General features: G+C 38.2%; 4 protein-coding genes and 1 non-coding gene across 5 annotated transcripts; 3 read left to right on the plus strand and 2 right to left on the minus strand.

Moving 5' to 3' along the window:
* Positions 1-54: 54 nt before the first annotated feature.
* BDF20DRAFT_817424 (SNF2 family N-terminal domain-containing protein) lies at positions 55-3,863 on the minus strand (the record flags this gene model as incomplete). Its single annotated transcript, XM_053077256.1, has 2 exons — positions 55-1,764; positions 1,851-3,863. The coding sequence occupies 2 exons, from the start codon at positions 3,861-3,863 to the stop codon at positions 55-57; spliced, it is 3,723 nt and encodes a 1,240-aa protein (XP_052937595.1).
* A 2,177-nt stretch (positions 3,864-6,040) lies between these two features.
* Positions 6,041-7,780, plus strand: BDF20DRAFT_866520 (serine/threonine-protein phosphatase 2A catalytic subunit alpha isoform). The gene is made up of 5 exons (XM_053080851.1): positions 6,041-6,326; positions 6,417-6,480; positions 6,563-7,134; positions 7,223-7,341; positions 7,425-7,780. Exons 1-5 carry the CDS (start codon positions 6,225-6,227, stop codon positions 7,495-7,497), a joined length of 930 nt encoding a protein of 309 aa, XP_052937596.1. The 5' UTR covers positions 6,041-6,224; the 3' UTR covers positions 7,498-7,780.
* A 582-nt stretch (positions 7,781-8,362) lies between these two features.
* On the plus strand, positions 8,363-9,664 carry BDF20DRAFT_938403 (60S ribosomal protein L1-B; the record flags this gene model as incomplete). Its single annotated transcript, XM_053084774.1, has 2 exons — positions 8,363-8,599; positions 9,019-9,664. Exons 1-2 carry the CDS (start codon positions 8,592-8,594, stop codon positions 9,662-9,664), a joined length of 654 nt encoding a protein of 217 aa, XP_052937597.1. The 5' UTR covers positions 8,363-8,591.
* Positions 9,665-13,539: 3,875 nt separating this feature from the next.
* BDF20DRAFT_t69 lies at positions 13,540-13,611 on the plus strand. Its single transcript has one exon. It is a non-coding gene; the product is annotated as a tRNA-Glu (tRNA).
* Positions 13,612-14,622: 1,011 nt separating this feature from the next.
* BDF20DRAFT_835000 (uncharacterized protein) lies at positions 14,623-16,459 on the minus strand (the record flags this gene model as incomplete). The annotated part of the gene is made up of 6 exons (XM_053078797.1): positions 14,623-14,736; positions 14,800-14,994; positions 15,068-15,211; positions 15,297-15,500; positions 15,589-16,023; positions 16,115-16,459. The coding sequence occupies 6 exons, from the start codon at positions 16,457-16,459 to the stop codon at positions 14,623-14,625; spliced, it is 1,437 nt and encodes a 478-aa protein (XP_052937598.1).
* Positions 16,460-19,268: the final 2,809 nt, after the last annotated feature.

Raw genomic sequence — 19,268 nt, forward strand, 5'->3', positions numbered from 1 at the left:
ATCATGTGAGCGGACAGCATTGTTACTTCTGGCTCTACTGATGAATAACAACACTTACTCTTCATCTTCTTCTGTGGCTTCTTCCACAGCTGTATAACATTCCATCATGATTCTTGTCATTGTTTCTCTCACATGACTCGGTAGTGTTTCAGGCTTATTCAATTCTTCATTTTTACGATGTTTACGTTTCGTTGCATCGGCTGTTTCTCCCTTCTTGGGTCGTCCTCTCTTTTTGCCCGTCATCGTGGCTGCGGTTGTGGCACTGCTGATGGAGACCTCATCCAATGGGTGGCTTCCATCACGTCGGCCGCGGCGTCCTCTCTTTGCAGGTTGTATCGGCTCTTCCGATCCGTAGTCCTCACCCGTGAGTTTCGCTAGACGCTTCTGACGACGTCGCTCTTTCTTTGCAATCAACTCATCCAAATCCACATTATCGTCTTCCAGCGCATTCAGCCATTGTTCTTCTGTTAAGCCATCGTCATAACGCACATGATCACGCGCTCTTTGACCACGGCCCAGCACACTGGGATCCTCTTCTTGCGTGGGTATAGGATCATCATGCAAATAAATCTCGGGCAATTCAGCTTCTGTAATCAAACGTTCAGGCTTGCCACGACGGCCTTGTGCTTTCCAAACCCGTAAATCATTGTCTTCTCGCTCATCATCAATACGGTGGAAAATAGCAAGATCGTCATCACTGCGTTGTAGCATCTCGTTCAACTCTTCATCATCCACATCTTCTTCTTCGTCATTGTTATCGTCGTCCGCTTTGTCTTCCAACAAACTACGCAAAAACGCTTCACGATCTTCCTCTGTACTGCGGTTATCGAATTTGCCTGCTTGAATCACTTTACCGTCAATGTCCAGCTTGTAGTTGGCACGAGCCAAGATATTCTCTTCTACTGAATTGGTCGAGATCAAACGGAAGATACGCACCTCTTTTGTTTGCCCAATACGATGGGCACGATCTTGCGCTTGTAAATCTTGATGGGGATTCCAATCAGAATCAAAAATAACGACTGTGTCGGCTGTCTGCAAATTGAGACCAAGACCACCCGCACGCGTACTGAGCAAGAAGACAAAATAAGGCGAGTTGGGCGCATTGAACTCCTTTAATAACTGCGAACGATCATCTGCTTTTGTAGAACCATCCAAACGCAGATACGAAAATCCTCTCCAATTTAGGAAATCTTCCATGATGCTCATGATGGCCGTCATTTGGAAGAAAATCAGCACACGATGCCCTGTGGCGCGTAATTTGGGTAACATACGGTCTAGCAATTCGAATTTGCCCGAGGTACGGTACAAGAGTTCATTGGAGAGACCGCTGGGATTCACAAGATTTTCGACCTCTTCAAAAGCAAAGGGGTGATTACAGATTTTACGCAGCTGCATGATGGTATTGTTGAGACCCTTGACAGCGGACTTGCCTTTGGGATCCAAGGAGGTATAAAGTGTGCCATTGCGTTTCATTTGTGTATACAAGTGCGTCTGAAGCGATGACAATTTACATTTGATCACACGCTCCACCTTATCAGGTAATTCCGCTTCAACATCACGCTTCAGTCTTCTGAGCAAGAAGGGTCGCAGGACTTTGTGAAGACGTTTGATAATCAACAGCTGTTCTTCTTCATTCAGCCCGATTTTATCAGCAACACCTTGGTTGTTGAAAGGCGTATTGAACCATTCTTCAAAACTCTTGACACTTTTAAAGATTTTAGGCAAGATAAAGTTGAGTAAAGCCCATAATTCTGGCAGATTATTCTTAAGGAAACAATGTCATGTCGAGTGAGCAAAAAGATGCAAAAGACACCCCCCCCTCCCCCCAAAAAAAAACCTGACAAACTCACCTGTAAGGGTGTACCAGTGAGAATCAATCGATATCTCGTATGGTAAAATTGCCGTAGCACAGTCGTCAGTTTCGAGTTTACATTTTTCATACGATGACCTTCGTCCACAACCATATGCAACCATTTCACTTTACTCAATGTAGGTCTGTCTCTGATAATGTATTCAAAAGTGGTCAACACGACTTGAAAGTCGTGATAACGCAATTCGGCTTGCAATTCTTTACGGACTTCAGGTGGACCCTTATAGACAATGGTCTTGACAGAAGGAGCCCATTTTTCAAATTCCAGTGTCCAGTTCGTCAGTGTCGAGAGAGGAACAATAATAAGATAAGGACCATTCTGTCTTTTCCTCTCTATCAGATAAGTAATCAAACTGATGGTCTGAATCGTCTTACCGAGACCCATTTCATCTGCCAAAATACCGTTCAAGTGATTGTTATACAGCGACACCATCCATTGCAGACCCTTGATTTGATATTCTTTCAAGCGGCCACCCACCAGAATGTCTGGCTGGGACACCTCCTCCTTTATACGGTGTGTCACCTTAAAGTAATCGTTATTGGTAGGATCTTCATCCAGATTTTCGTCCTCGTCATCCAACAGATGGTGGTCCTCACGATGCACACTGTCGTTTTGTTGTTCACGCACGGCCTTGGTCAATGAATCCAAAAAGGTGCCTGTTTGTCGCAGCAGCTGTGTCAATCGTGTATCCTTGGCTTCATCGATCAACCGCATGTACGCTTCTTCATCATCGTTCTTCAAGGCACGAATACGCTCTTTACTGATGCGTTCTGCACGCTTTTGTTCTTCCTTTTCCACATGCTGATGGTAAGACAAGACAGCACGACCCAGCTTGTTTTGTTTCGCACGATGCGTTGCTTGTGCCAACACCAAGCTACGTCCATGATCGCAGATCGTTTGTAGGTAATCCAGGTGTTTCTGTTTTTCACGATGCTCGCGATCCGTACGTTGCTGACGCTCAATCTTTTCTGTCATACGCGCTTCACGCAATGATTGCTTCTTCATACGACGGTAGGCAAGGCGATCCGCTGACGTCGCTAACGTCGTTGAACGCTTCATTCCGTGAATGATTTCATCACGCACTTGTCGTTGTTTGCTCAAGAGACGGAGCGCTTTGAGTTCAATCACCGCTTTGAGTTTGATCCTATTGACAGTGTTATTGTCGTTGTTGAGATTGCTCGGCAGTTTCTCGAGTTCTTGAATACGATATTGGATACGAGCAAGCTGACGGCGTTCACGTTCGGTAATGATGGAGTAAGGATCCATACCAGTGGGTGTAATGCTTGGAATCAATAGACGTTGTTGGCGTGACGCATGTGCAAATGAACTGATCGGCTTCTTTAACAGATCATAGGGTGGAACATAAGCATTGAATGGTAGTGAGTTTTTCGATGCGATTGTTGTCGAGGTCGTAGTAGCAGCCAGCACATCGGTAGGAACAGCAGGAGCGCCTTCCGTAGCAGCCGCTGTGGAAGGTTGCTGTTGTTGTTCGGTGTGAGTTGCTTGAGGTTGTATGCTTAAGGCCTGTGCTTGTGTTGTCGGTTGATGTGCATTAGGAGCAGTATGAGTGACAACATGATTGGCTTCCAAAGACATTCCAGGTACTGGTGCTGGTGCTGGTGGTTGAGAGGGAATCGCAGGTTGACCTTGCTGTGCTAATTGTGTTTGGTTAGCTGCCGCTGCTGCTGCTGCTGCTGCTGCTGCATTTTCCATGGCAAGAGCAGTTTGCGGTGACAAAACGGCTTGTTGTAAATGAGGTGGTAGCGCTAAATTCTTTGAAATAAGCTTATAAGCTAGAATCTGGTACTTTAAAGCGGCTAGTTGTGATTGTGAGAATGCGAAGGGTGCATCCGGTGTTCTGACAGTTGATGGGCCCATAACTGAAGGCGAAGCGCTTGGTTGCGATTGATTTTGTGGCGTCAATTGTTGCTGCTGCTGTTGTTGTTGTTGTTGTTGTTGTTGCTGTTGTTGTACAAATCGTAAACGACTCATGATTTGCGCATACTCAGGACTATTGTCCTCTCTTGCTCCTTGCGATTGTAAAAATCGTGCGCGCTAAAGTGAAATAGATTGTTCAGATTAGTACAAAGAAGAGGGCATTTTCAATGAGGAAACGCTGTTAACGGTTCAGCAAAACCTTGAAAGAGACCTACTTGAACAAGACCATTTATGTTGTTTTGGCCACCCATGGGCGGTGGATGGCTAGATGCTAAAGTGTTCATTTCTTTCTTTGGACTTCTCAATCAATTATAATTCCTAACATTTGGAAAAGTTAATGTGTAAAAAAAAGGGGAAGTGTAAGAAGAAACGCGGAACGTTGAATAGGCGCAGAGGTTAATATTTTTCTCTCAGAAAGCAGAATAACCTATGCTTAACCTTCTTTTTTTTTATTTATTTTAGCTGTAAAATGCTATAGAAAATTGATCCATTTACCTTCGATTTACTTTGAAATAGATTATTCGATTTCCAAAAAAGAAGTTCAAAAATCGAAGAGGACAAAAAAAAAATGATACGGTTTTAGTGATAAAAAATAAAAAAAAAACTTGAGATAAAAAGGGGGGTTGAAGCAGCTGGAATGAATGAGAAAAAAGGGAAGCAGTATTAAAGTCACACCGCATTGTTTCCTCATCCAGCCTTGTGATTCGTTGGCTGGTACACTCTTTTCCCAATTAAAAATTGGAATGCTCTCAATAATCAAATTTTGGTACGAATTAAGTGAATAGTTTGGAATATAGCTCGAATGGACACAAACCTTTACTTTCTACTAGATTTAATAAAACGAAAGACAACACGCTCATAGATGGACGCTTTGCCACACCTTTAGATGCTGTATACTATCATGTCAGTGACTGTCGCCTTTATAGACATCTCTTTCCTCTTATCTTGTTGATGGAAAATTTATGAACTATTCGGACTAACTGAAATTGGACATGTTGGATTGGTTACATTGGTAGGGATAAAAGTATAAAATTGAAACAAAAAGCACTTATTCTCCAAGTCTGAATAATGGCAGAAATTCAATACACTACAAGGATTGAGACTTATTCATCTCAAAGCTTTTCAGAACGTTCTGGAGAAGGCATTCTTCAGAATTGATATATATGAGGCACCATTTTTCAAATTGGAGATGAAGAATAACTGTAAGAAAGAAAAGGACATTTTTCAATTTGATATTGATGCAATAGATGCGTGCTTTTGGCTCAGAGGAAATAGAGTGCAAAAGATACAGATTTTAATGACATTCACGAAACCTATGTATCATAGTGTGGTCATCCAAACTAACTTGAACAGATTTTTTCATGACTTAACAATGGTTCAGACTAGCTTATGGCTATTGATGATTTTATACTCGAAATGTGACAGCACCAGCTAAATCTTGCGTCGATAATGAATGCCTCCGCCAGCAGAAGCTTGGTATTTATTTTCATTTTCGATAAAAGGAACAGGGAGACCGGTCCACTAGTCTTTGTTTCTTCGACTGTTCATCTATAGCAACTATGAATCTTGTATTCATCGCGCAAAATACCCCCACAAGGCGTTGTTTAAAACAGTATTTTTCAAGGCATATAGTCAACTGAAGCAATTAGTACCTTGCTCTTTTCTATGGCTGAACATATATGAGTCTTGCCGATGATACTCAAATGCTGGTGCTATGGCGTTTAATTTTACTGCATTCTGGAAATTAAACATTTTCCGTCATGATGGGAGATAATCACCTCGATACAGCAGTGTCTAACGAATTAGTTTTGTACTAACTAGAGGATAGAAGCCTAAAAATGGGGAAACTTGGTAAGAAGCATCATACAAAAGTGTACGACTCCTTTGACAAGCGGCACATTTAATTGATTTAACAGTTTAGTCTGAAAAAATTCAACTGATATTAAATGGTAGAACAAAAGCACGCTTTAAAAATGTACGGCTGCACGCGTATATGTATCAAATGAATCTAACGCGATACTATTCATCGTGGCTTAAGTTTAAGGCATTGTGGCAAAGCTATATTGGCAATATAAAAAACGAAAGCCATGTCGAAATTTAGAATTGATATTATTTTGAAATTTATTTCAATTGTTATTGGATTGATACACGTCACCTTTACCTTTTTCCTTCTTTCACTTTTTCCTTTTTCGAGATACCAAACAACCTTTTTTTTTTTATTTTTTCTCTACTTACTTTTTCTCTTTCCTTCCCTTTGAGGTATTCCTTATTTGATACAATCTACTGCTTTCAATCTTACATCTCTTTTCTAACACCTTTTTCGTTTTTGTCATTACGTCACTGAAAATAGACCTTACTTGTTTGTCTGCATCAGCTTTCGATATTATATACAACTACAACCAATAAAACTATATAATGACTGCCGTTAGTTCTGTTGCCGACGTCGATGCTTGGATTGCACAACTCTCTGATTGTAAACAATTACCAGAAGCTGAAATCAAAAAACTATGTGATAAGGTATACATCGGCAGAGGGTTAGGAAGAATGGCCTTACTTCTTTTGTTCTCGAGACTACAAAGGCTGAGCTTCGCTTTGTATATCACTTAGGCACGTGAAATCCTCATAGAAGAATCCAATGTCCAGCCAGTCAAATGTCCTGTTACTGTTTGTGGTAAGCATTTCGTGCCTATTTTATCTTTGGTGTTTCCGCGAGTCATACGGTACTGAAGCGAGCTCTTTCTCTCTTACGTTAGGTGATATTCACGGTCAATTTCATGACTTGCAAGAACTATTCCGCATTGGTGGTAATTCACCCGATACCAACTATTTATTCATGGGTGATTATGTCGATAGAGGATATTATTCAGTAGAGACAGTGACCTTTCTAGTCGCTCTTAAAGTGAGATACAAAGATCGTGTGACGATTCTTCGTGGTAACCATGAATCACGTCAAATTACTCAAGTATATGGTTTCTACGACGAGTGTTTAAGAAAATATGGCAATGCTAATGTCTGGAAGATGTTTACCGATTTGTTTGACTATCTACCTTTGACTGCACTGATCGAAGATCAAATTTTTTGTTTACATGGTGGTTTGTCTCCTTCTATTGACACATTGGATCAAGTAAGAACGTTAGATCGTGTACAAGAAGTTCCTCATGAAGGCCCTATGTGTGATTTGTTATGGTCAGATCCAGATGACAGATGTGGTTGGGGTATCTCTCCTCGTGGTGCTGGTTATACATTCGGTCAAGATATCGCAGAAACTTTCAATCATAATAACGGCCTGACATTAGTTGCAAGAGCACATCAATTGGTTATGGAGGTGAGCTTGGATTATTAGTGACAACGCGCTTTATCTTTCCTTAACGTTCTATTGACTTATCTCTGTCCCATTTCTTTTTCTACATTAGGGCTATAACTGGACTCATGATCGTAACGTAGTAACTATCTTCAGTGCACCCAACTACTGTTATCGTTGTGGTAATCAAGCAGCCATTATGGAAATTGATGAACATATGAAATATACATTGTAAGTTCCTGTTTTTGCTGGGTAGGAGGTGCAGCTATCTAAATATCGTTTATTGATCTCATCATTTGTTTACTGTTTTTTAGCCTCCAGTTTGATCCTGCCCCTAGACGTGGTGAACCACATGTTACCAGACGCACTCCAGACTATTTCTTGTAAAAATTCCCCCCACACACATCATTCACAAAACAGTTTTTATGACTTTTTCTCTTCTCGTCAATTACGGACTTTCAAGACCTTCTTCCTCTCTATTATAAGGAGATCAATATACTTAATCATTAAACAAAATCACATCTGATACAATATCCTTTTTTGCTTCATGCAACAACGTTAGTCCAAAACCGTTGCATTATTGAAGAAACTGGAGGACGATTTAGTAGTAGTACAATATACAACAGCAGCAAAATATACACAAAAAAAAAAAAAAAAAAAAAAAAAAAAATCTCGCGATTATATGATTGTAACAAATGTATCCGAGCTGTCTCCTTATAATAGTTATTTCTCTTTCATTCCTTTTTCTTTTCTTTTTTTTTTGTTTTTGACGCAATTCTTTTCTCTTTCGGCAATAATAAATCTCGTTACATTTATATCCATATTGTCTGAAAATGCTGGTATTTTTGTTTTTGTTGAGAGGGAGAGAAAGATCCGTATCCTTAATTACATCTATTTTGAGTGTCAGTTGGAGCCCGGGTTTAGCAGGTTCAATTGTCCTTCTGAAATGCCTTCTTCTGGCTTTTTCAAACAAAGCACTAGGTGTACGGTTTTATGACGCCATTAAATTGATAGAAATGCGATATGGAAGCTCTATCAGCCTTCTTCCACCAGAAAAGAGACTAAATCCTATGAATAACAAGTCAGGTCAACTGGTGTACTGAAAACGCGTCGAAAGGTACCTCTACTCCAATTTTCAACCTTGCGCAAGTGAGAATCCTCTGTTTCTCGATTTTATGCTTCTTCTCTGTCATGGCTTTCCCAAAAATGATCATCAAAGAATCCTTAGACTAGCGTTGTATTACACACATCCTTCTTTCGCAACGGTTGCTCAATACGTATCCTACGCTTCCCAAGCAGGTCTCTTTTCTGCCTTATTTCAATTGCTCGCTGCATTACAAGTATCATACGTTTAGGTATTAGCGTAATTTATTATGGCATGATAGGTACTGCTTCTAACAGAATACGCACACTTCAGCCTATGCAATTCCATCTAAATCTCTAATTTCAGTGCCTCTTTCTATCTTTTCACCTCTCATTTTATGCCCCTGTAGATATATTATCTCTCTCTTCATTGTCATATTCAATTTCAGTGGCTCAACTTTTTAATTTATAGTTTTATGATCAGGATAGCAGTATCTAGATCCATTTTCTCTTTGTATGTGGGGCGACCCCTAATTGAATATCCGATCTTCGCGCACTACATTTTATTTCTAAATGGTTTCTGAGAACAGGCTCTTGATGAAATCCCTCCTTTTATACATCCTTCTAAAATGAGGTAAAGCATTGCAGCATATACCATCCATCTGATCCATCCATCGATAACATACACTTAGCATATGTCTATGCAACCTTATATGTAGTTAGTGGATGGTTCGCCCTGAATTTTTTGCTTCAACTTTTCTAACAATACTTCTCATTCTTTCCATTTGAAATTTCAATTTTATGCATTTGAACAATCGTCAACAGCAAGGTTAGCGCTAGTGCCGTTAGAGATATTGTCAACCAAATCCAAGCCGCTTCTCAAGAAAAGAAGCGTAACTTTGTCGAAACCGTCGAACTTCAAATTGGTTTGAAGAACTACGACCCTCAACGTGATAAGCGTTTCTCCGGTACCATCAAGCTTCCCAACATTGCTCGTCCTCGTATGACCGTCTGTGTCCTTGGTGATGCTTTCCACTGTGATCAAGCCAAGGGTTGCGGTATGGAATTCCAATCCGTTGACGATTTGAAGAAGTTGAACAAGAACAAGAAGCTCATCAAGAAGCTCGCTAAGAAGTATGATGCTTTCTTGGCCTCTGAAGCTTTGATCAAGCAAATTCCTCGTCTTTTGGGTCCTGGTCTCCACAAGGTCGGTAAGTTCCCTACCCCCGTTTCTCACAACGATTCTTTGGTTGATAAGGCCAATGAAATCCGTTCCACCATCAAGTTCCAATTGAAGAAGGTTCTCTGTCTCGGTGTTGCTGTCGGTCATCTCGATATGACTGAAGACCAATTGGTCGCTAACATCATGTTGGCTGTCAACTTCCTCGTTTCTTTGTTGAAGAAGCACTGGCAAAACGTCAAGTCTTTGTACTTGAAGTCCACCATGGGTAAGCCTCACCGTCTCTTCTAAGCATTTTTTACCTTTTCCTGTGTATATTATTCAATGGAATAAAAGAACATGATTGATAAAGCAGATGAACAATTATACGCATCATTCTTGAACGCGAATATTTAAACTTAATGATATGTGAGCGATGATAGCTGAAGGATGGATGAGAGATCGACAATGAGAAATGCTATATTCAATATATAAAGGCTGAAAGGAAAAAACGCACGAATGTCAATTTTTCAGGTCACTTCAATTATACCGATATGATTAGACAGGGAAACAAGATCTGTATACAAAAGAATCTTAGTGATCCATTGCAAGCGTGCCTGAATTTTTGTCAAGTGTACAATTACTTTTCTGACTTTTTGTAAGGCTGGATTCAAACTTGGTCCACCATACCACTTAGAAACCGCAATTCGTTGTTCGCTGTCACCAGGCACCAGTTTTACCATATTAATGATTGTGCTTTTGATTTGCTTTACTAGGATTGACGAGACCGATCTATAATATCTTACTACCCATGCGCATGCGAAATATGTTGTAGTGAATTCGATGTGCACTGCTGCTTAGGGTCTCAAAGAACTCGAAACATTGTCAATCAACTTCAGAACTGTTTTCTCCTAAGATGTATCTGTCGTATTTGAGGGTAGATGATATACAAATAGTAAAGATATAATTCACTTTATGAAGGATAAAGATGAATTATACAATATTGCAAACCAGAAATAATTAGAAACTACATAAACTCGAATATGTGAGTACCGTGAATTAAGTGTTGTGTTTAGTTGACAGCATCATATAAGATGTGGAGAACTCGTATACAAATTATACCCAAGATCCTCGCGCCTCATTACTGCTAAAATTTAAACAAAGTAGAGTAGGAAACAAATATAGAATAAGTGATGATTCTTATACGAGATTAGCTACCTCGTATAAGGCTGCTGAACAGGTTGTCATTTAGGATATATAGTTTACTTATTTTACTGTAATACGTTACTATATGACATAGGATATATAGTAGAATTAATATATGGACATGTAGGATATATTGATTCAACACCAAGGTATAATAGGTTATAAGTACTATTCTCTGCCTTCGGCATAAAGAATGATTACAAGATAATAGTTTGTGATCATCCTTTACAATAACCGTTCACTCAACTCAAACACCACGCACGAATACCATTTTCCTAATTAATACTATTTTCCTGCAAGCAGTGCTACATAATGGTTAGGACGGGAAAATAGGTTAGTTGCATGATCACTAGATCAAGCCATGGATACGTTTACAAGTCCACCCGCTCCGGGTAGATGCGTAATCTCCTCAAGGGAGAATTCTATTCTTTTACGGTTCAGAAGACGTACATCTTCTTTGAGTAGAATAACTCAGCTGTCAGTTTCTAGGTTCTGCAATATGAAGAAGATAATTAAATTTTTGCAGTAGATATTTTTCTTCAAAATAAAGACCTACTAGTTTGATCTCGTTAACTTTTTATTGTTTTAACTAAGTGATATTTTACTCCACAAGTCGTCAAATACCACAGATAGAACGAGACCGAAAAAGTCAGATAATTTTTATTTCAATTTTGAGAATATGAAGGCTTTATATATTTTTCAGAGAATTAGCTGAGCTTATAGAGAATGTTAGAAAGATGTAGTTACAACCAATGAGTACTAATGGATCTAATGAGAGATTAGTGAAGGCGTGTTCTTACACTGTTATGGATCTGATACCAGTTTGACTTGTGAACAATTGCTTAATCGACAATTCAAGTCTAAGTTGACAGCCGTTTATGCTGTGTTTAAATTAATTAATTCTCACTCGTGTTTCGATACCGTAGATAGTGATCGGGACATGACAGACCGGATTAACGTCCGAGTTACTTTTAATCACGTGAGCTAATTGTTCATTATAGGTACAACAATTTTTTACCATATTTTTAAATAATGACACGTTAGGAGTAGTAGTCCGTGAAATAACTATGGTTGGTTTTCCAATATAGATTTTGTTGTACTGTTTCTTAACTTAGATATAAGATTGTTATATGAAAGAAAGCTCATTTATTAAAAGTATATTTCTCTTATCTACAGTGACTCACAAAACTGCGACAATGTTTTCAAATTTTGCATAAATCGCAACTTTACTATCAATTTTCCTTAATAAAGATACAAAATGAAAACGAGTAATAGAATAAGGACCCTTCAAGCTCTTATTTCATATCTAGTTTGTGGCATTTGCATGAACCGATCACCCATCAATTAGGAAAATTGACCGATGGGCGAATTTTTGGACATCACGCATAAAATGAGAGATGTCAAAAGATCACTTGCCTACAGAAAAGCGAAGGGATTTCTGAGTTCTAATGGAGTCAATTACTATTAGTACCATTCATTTAAATGCTTTTAATGCTTTTTTCCGTTTTTGTTTCGTACAATTTAGACATTTGCACCTAACTCATTAGTCATTACTCCACATTTACAACTAATCACCTTTAACTCTAGCGATGAGACCAATTCCTTATGATAAAAAGATGGATATTCTATCTAGACTTAATGGTACTGAGTCAAACAGAAGTATTGCCAAAGCTTTTGGAGTTTCAACCAGAACAGTCGACCGCATTGCTAAAGATCATCAATCGGCATCTGACAACAAAGGTGGTAGACCATCTAAAATCAGCAAATTGCTCGGTAGAAAAATTGTAAGATCTTTTTACACTGGGCATTTTATGACAGCTGTAGAGGCTGCCCGGAGCCTACGTGCTCAAGGGTATGATATTTCTCCTCAGACGATACGCAGATTCCTGAAATCTGCAGACTTTGATTCAAAGATTAAGAAGTCAGCTCTGCCACTGACTAATGATCGACGAAAGAATCGCTTGAAATGGGCCAAAGCTCACAGAAACTGGACGGTTGAGGATTGGAAACGAGTTGTTTTTAGTGACGAAACTAAAATAAACCGTTTAGGTTCGGACGGAAAGATGTGGACTTGGGTTAAAAAGGGTGAACCTCTTCAGGAGCACAATGTCAACTTCGCTTACAAAGGTGGTGGAGGAAGTTTGATGTTGTGGTCCTGTTTCACTCAATATGGACCTGGGTTCATAGCCAAGATCGAGGGCGGGATGGACGCCAAATTGTATTGCGAAATACTGAAGGGTGACTTTATGGAGACCCTTAAAGATTATGGGCTTAAAAAGGATGATATTGTCTTTCAGCAGGACAATGATCCGAAGCATACTGCCAAACTGACGAAAAAATGGTTCCAAAAGAACAAGGTGAACGTCTTAGACTGGCCTTCATATTCTCCGGACCTTAATCCAATTGAGAATCTGTGGTTCTACTTGAAGTGCAAACTAGCAGCGTACGATACAGCACCGTCGAACCTAAATGAGTTGTGGGAACGAGTTGCGGAGGTCTGGTATAATAAAGTTACGCCAGAACTATGCTTGAAACATATAGAAAGTATGCCAGCGCGAATTCAAGCTGTTATAAAGGCAAAAGGAGGGTGGACGAAATGGTAAATCGATGGATGTTCTCTGTTATTTGTTGTCACATCAAATAAATTGTTGCTCCGAATCTGTATGCCCTACTTTAATCCCACTTATCTCATCAGTGTATCTGACTAAAACTTAGCACATCTTATAGTATTTGAAAGCTGAAAACCATAGCTTTGCAATGGTGTAATTTTTTTAGTAGGTTTAGGAGGGTCTATATACTGTACGGTCAACACAAAGATTATTTATGCGAAAATTTGAAAACATTGTCGCAGTTTTGTGAGTCACTGCTATTTATACTATCTACTTCCGCTCATTCATTCTACCGAGCACCGAGCCGGACCTCACGTGCTCTAATTCTATTGATTGGGCTGACAATCCTTCACACTCCGTATCAATAAATAGTCCTCAATGGTCCAGTGGCTAGGATCTGTCGCTTTCACCGACATGGCCGGGGTTCGATTCCCCGTTGGGGAATTTTTTTTCATTTTACTTTTGTTCGTAGAAATTGTCGACTGAAAGCTCGTAGTGATGTCGTGTGACACAGATGATATCCAGTCATATCATTGTCGTGCACAAAGCGACGAAGACACGAAGTTTAATGATAGGAGAAAAGACTGGGGTTTTATTCTTTATACAATTGTTGCTTATATATACTTATTCTAAGTTACATCTAATTTATCTAAGGGTAACACGACATCATAGTATTATAACTAGTATAAAGCTGCTTGATATTCGAATCAGAATACAGGGCACTTCTTCCTCTTCTTTTCAAATAAAAATATAGACTGTAAAGTAAATCATAAATTCAGGACACGACAGTGAAAATAAAAAATAAGAGATTAACTATGATGTTTGTAGTAATCGCTGTGCTAGAGCTCGAGTTCTTAATAAGGTTCATGTACTTTTTCTTTATCTTTTATTTTGAGCAGTATGGTTTTTCAAATAGTTGGGACTTAAATCAGCGTTCTAATTCATGAAGAGATAAGCGGTGGTGACAGTAAGGAACCTTGCAAGCCTTAAGATGTCACTATGGTGTTATCATGTGGAGATAAAAACAGACAAAAGGATATACTTAGCTAGAATAAGCTTCAGGACTATGAATAAAAAAGATGTGAAATGTATGTGAATAAAACTATCGTTATGCATTTCAATATGATGCATTTTAATCATCATGTCGTCAGACTGTACAAATATAACTGGTATCGTTTGAGTGCTGTTCACATCATTATATAAGCGTCAGTACGAAGATTGTAATTTGATTTATAGCACATCCCCGAAATAAAATATACCAAGCAACGACTTGGAGACAACAAATATTTTTTCACAAAATGTAGCAATGATAACAAGCAATCTAAAAGTATTTTGTAACTATTTAGTAGAGAAGGTAACAAATGGCTTTATTGTATATGATGAGACCAGCTGGCACACATTGTGCAAATATATATGTGCCAAAGTATAATGCTTTTGAATTTTGACCGCCTGTAATCAGTTTGAATGCTTGATTCCTTCCAAAATTTCATCAATAGCCAGCAACAATGATTGATATTTTTCTGTAATCGAACTCATGTGGTTAGCCTCTGCCAAGCGAAGTTGATTAACCTATATCAAGCAGTAGATTAGGATGGATACTCAATTAAGATTGCTTCTTAGGCTGATAGTTACCTCGGATTCTATTTCGCGCAAACGCTGAGCATCAGCAGCACTCGCTGTTTCTGATTGTTTGAGCTTTTCCAATTCTATTTCCCATTTCATGCTTTGCTCTTTCCATTCTATATCTACCATTTGGCGTTTTTCTTCTCTCTGTACTGCTATTCGCTTAAGGTTTGCTTCATCTTCTTCATATTTTTTATTTACATACTATTTCAAAAATCGAACAGAGATGAGAATTTACATCAAATCGAAAGTTTCGTAAAATGCATACGATTCTTACGCTGATTTCATTTAGCAATTCATCTTCCTTCATTTTTTCTTTTGCAAAACCTTCTTTCATGGTGTTAAGCGTTTGTTTAAGGCCCTCTGCTTGTTGAACCTTGTTCTTAAAGTCGTCAAAAGATTGGATGCATTTTTTTAAGCACTATATGTTGTAATAGTTTAGTGTACAGTCTGATAGTTAATTGTATATCCCATTCTTTCCTCCTTCCATAGAAAATATACGTTACAGTGCTTAGCGCTTTCATTTCTGCAATAGTCCTATCTGCGTTGTCCACTTTTGATTGAGCTTCTACCATTTTTTGTTCAATTAACGGTTTCTCCTGGTTCAGAGTTTCTATCTGTGCCTGTAACTCATGTATGTCTATCTTTGAAATCTCTTTTAACGTATCTACGCGATTTTGCTCTTCAACTGTGGCCATATACAATTCAGACTGAATAGGGGGAAAAAAAAGAAAAAACCACCAGATAATAAGTATAGCCAATTGTTTAAAGAATTAATGAACTGCTTTGTCTGCCTACCATTCTGTCTTTCAGTTCCAATTTCTTCTTCTTCTGGTTCGAAATAGACTTGTTTACCGTGTCTAGTTCCTTTCTCAGTTCTCGGATGCTTACATCCAAGCTTTCATTTTCCATAAGCATCCTTTCGCTCTCCTTCTCCGCCTCTAGGATGACGCTCTCTTTCTCCATGTAATCTGCTATCTTTTTCTGCTTCTCTTCTAGCAAACGTTGGTTTTCATCATTGGCTGAGGTTATTTCGTTGATAGAAGATGCGAATTTTTCATAACACGATTTTTGAACGTCGTAAAAAGCTGCAATATTGGAGACAACCTTTTGAACAATTAGCGCTGTTGAATTGCAGTAGTCAGCGTAGGTAATAGGGCATCGCAATCTTTTTAAAAAGCTGTTGAATTTTTTGTAGAGTGTCACTTGTGTGGCAAGAACGTTCGATGGCTCCTAGACAGGAATAATATACGTTGCAATACAGATGATTTTAGTGTGCAAAAGACCAATATAGTGAGGTTCATCTGACTCATTGAAATAATACCTGACTCTTTTTCTGATCATTCTGCTGCTTTGAATTCTTCTCAGCCCACCAGAAGAAATGGTTATACAACAATTGATAGAGAGATCGAGTTCGTTGCGGGGAAGGATTGGTTAGATCGTTCTCTTTAACACCCAAATCAAGCTCATCATTAAGGAATATTAATAGTTGTTGTACGTTTCTAATAGGAAATACCGAAGCTTGCAATGTTGATGACCGTGAAGACGGATGACCCTCTTGCAGCGGTTGCTGCTTAATCGACTGTATTCTTCTCTGTTTTAGAGGTCGACCGGAGGAAGGTACAGGTAAAAGAGTTTTTTTCTCTACTTTGTTCACCATTGAATGCATATTAGAAAATGTAACTTTTTTGATCGATCGAGGATTTAGCTATCTAAAGGAATAGTTGAGCCGCTACAGTTTCATGCAATCTTTACCAGACATGATTTTACTCACCGATATTTCTGTTCCTGAAATTGATGCGTACTTAATAGGGGAAATCTACCTTGCATTCAAGTGAACTACTTTAATTCTGTATTTGGCTGTTAAATATTGATAGAACTCTGTCATGTCTTTCTAATTTAAGCGTTTTACTATGCTCATTCTGTTTACTCATTCTGCATTCCGGGCATCATCTCTTTAAGGATATATATGTTGGCAAAAATCATTGTTCTAAAACAGTTCTATAAAACGAATGTCTTCTATTTACTGCTCTCCAATTGATGCTTGAGTTTATTCGCAAACAAACAGGTCGATTTACCTTTGCCTTTCGCTTTTCAGGATGCTTCTAATGGATAATTATGGCAGCTTAATAATCCGGATTGGTGCTTCCCGTTGATTATAGGAACTATTCTGCTCTTACAACATTTGTGTAATCGACTATGTTGTCTAGACATTCTAACTTTACAACTCTTACTTACCCTTCAATTATCTCATAAGCTTTCGTGTGTGATTTGGTTATTTGTCTCACGTTTGTGGTCCCTTCTCAATGGAATACAACTTGAAACTTTTGTGGGATCTACATTCCCATAATGGCTTTCAGTGAGACTTTCCTTATCATTATTGCCATTTAAGCCCTTGAAGGATCATAGCACGTATTTGGTGCATACCAGTAAGGACGCTTTTTTATTTCAAAAAATTGACTGGGCTTTCTTTTCTTTTACACCAGCTGAAGCCTATGGAGAATAATGGTATCTTTTGTTTTCAGTTAGTATATACCTATATCTATAAATATCCTAATCAAGGTCAATATTATACACTTGAACATTGTCATTTTATTCTGTATTATAGTCCACCTAGATATCGAGAGTATATTTCATACGGAAGTTTGCTTATTGTTCCTCTCACAATAGGTTTTTTTCTGCCCCAAACACTTTTTTATCTCTTTTATTTACCACTGCGTATATGTCACGACCTCTGGTTGATTGATTTTTAAGCCACGTCAATATGTTACAGTACGTATAATAAGGCAGTTGTTAGGCAACAATTAGGATAGCAAGGTACAGAATCTAAGTCAGTGTGCTCTACTATTTCTAGACGTCATGTACCAATGTGACTTATTCAGTCTGAAGCAATGTGTTCATTCAGTAGTTAGTGACGACACCGTTCAGTGGTAATTAACCGAGCTACAACAGTTGGGTATGTTTTTCGTTTTATTATATTGTTTTTGAGAGCCCCCATAGAAGAAGTTTTTTACAATATCCACAATTATAACAAAGGTGCTTTGTCCCTACATGTTTTTTGTTTTCATTCAAAATTCAAAATGTTACTGTTGATTAAAGCAGATGGTTTTCATATATTTCCTTTTGTTTTCGTTTCTCTCTGATATTTGTATTTATATTTTAATACAACCTAACTTCCGTTCAACCACCGTCCACTCTTTTTGTATGGTTCCATCAGCATGCTTTGGATAAATAAAGCAGGTCTACTCACCTTTCTTTGTCACATTATTCATAGCAGTCGAATCGCTGTTATATTTGATTCATTAAACCAATATAGTTATTGATGCAAAATAGTCTCAGTAAAAATGATGAAAAAAACATTGCCGTCCCAGAGCAGCCTTGTTCTTTCTTTTCCTATAACTGCAGTAGTATAAACATTTTCAAAGTTTCTATTTGTTGACGCTCTGCTGTATTTTCGAATTGTACGAAGAAGAGTATGCGTATATTCTAGGCTAAGGAAATCGCCCGAACAAAATATATGAGAAAAACCTAAATCTCAAATTCTTATCGTTCTTAGGAACCACTGTTCTGCATATGCTTAAAGTCATAGATCCCAATCTTTTAGTGTAAATCAAAATTAAATGAAAAAGGACTTCGTGAAGGACCAGATATACACATAGGATATCTTCTAAGTGAGTAGAGAGATAGTAAGTTAATGATAAATGTAGTGAGTAATGGTCATCTGTCTTAATTCTATTTAGGGATTAGTTGCTCTGTGAGCTCATCCACTATCTGATATATATACTGTCTATGTTTGGAAGTAAAGTAATTCTTCAGCATCCTTCTATTTGTAGCGAAACTTAATTATCATGGTCATTGAACTCTTTTGTGCAGGTTCCTATTCGCACTAAATTTCAATAGTATACACAATATCCAAATTTCTGTTAATCGAAATAGAAATTTCGGCTTAAGTGGCTATATTTTAAAGCGTCAAAAGAGCAAATTGATTAGTAGAAGAATCTAGGCTGCTTTTCGGTTGCTGAGTTAGACCTAGCCTTAACAAAAATACAATGTAATTACCAAAACATTTACCTACTGACCCAGCTAGAACAAGCTAATAAATCGTTCTAAGAAGAGAATGTTTTGCTTGACCACCTTCTTTTTTTTTATAAACAATCTTTCAATTATACGTTAACTTCACGACGGTAATAATGGTGGCTAGAAGCGTCATTAAATCAAAGGCTGCACTCGCTCTCGTCAGAGAAACCCACAAAAATTCAGTACGTCTGAAAGAAAAGATTGCATACTTTGTGTTGTTCAGCGGCTGTAAACATGGGTATGCTAGTAACATACACCTTTCAAGTATAATGATTTTAAAAAATGAAAGGTTTATCGTTGATTTCTTTAGGATTTATCTTTATGGATTAACCATATGAAACTTGTCGTAGAGCGTGATATACTATTCTTTATTTCACTACTGTTACAGGATCCTTGAGAAA

Source organism: Mycotypha africana (genome assembly GCF_025528875.1).
Source record: "Mycotypha africana strain NRRL 2978 chromosome Unknown BDF20scaffold_4, whole genome shotgun sequence".
NCBI classification, from domain to species: domain Eukaryota; kingdom Fungi; phylum Mucoromycota; class Mucoromycetes; order Mucorales; family Mycotyphaceae; genus Mycotypha; species Mycotypha africana.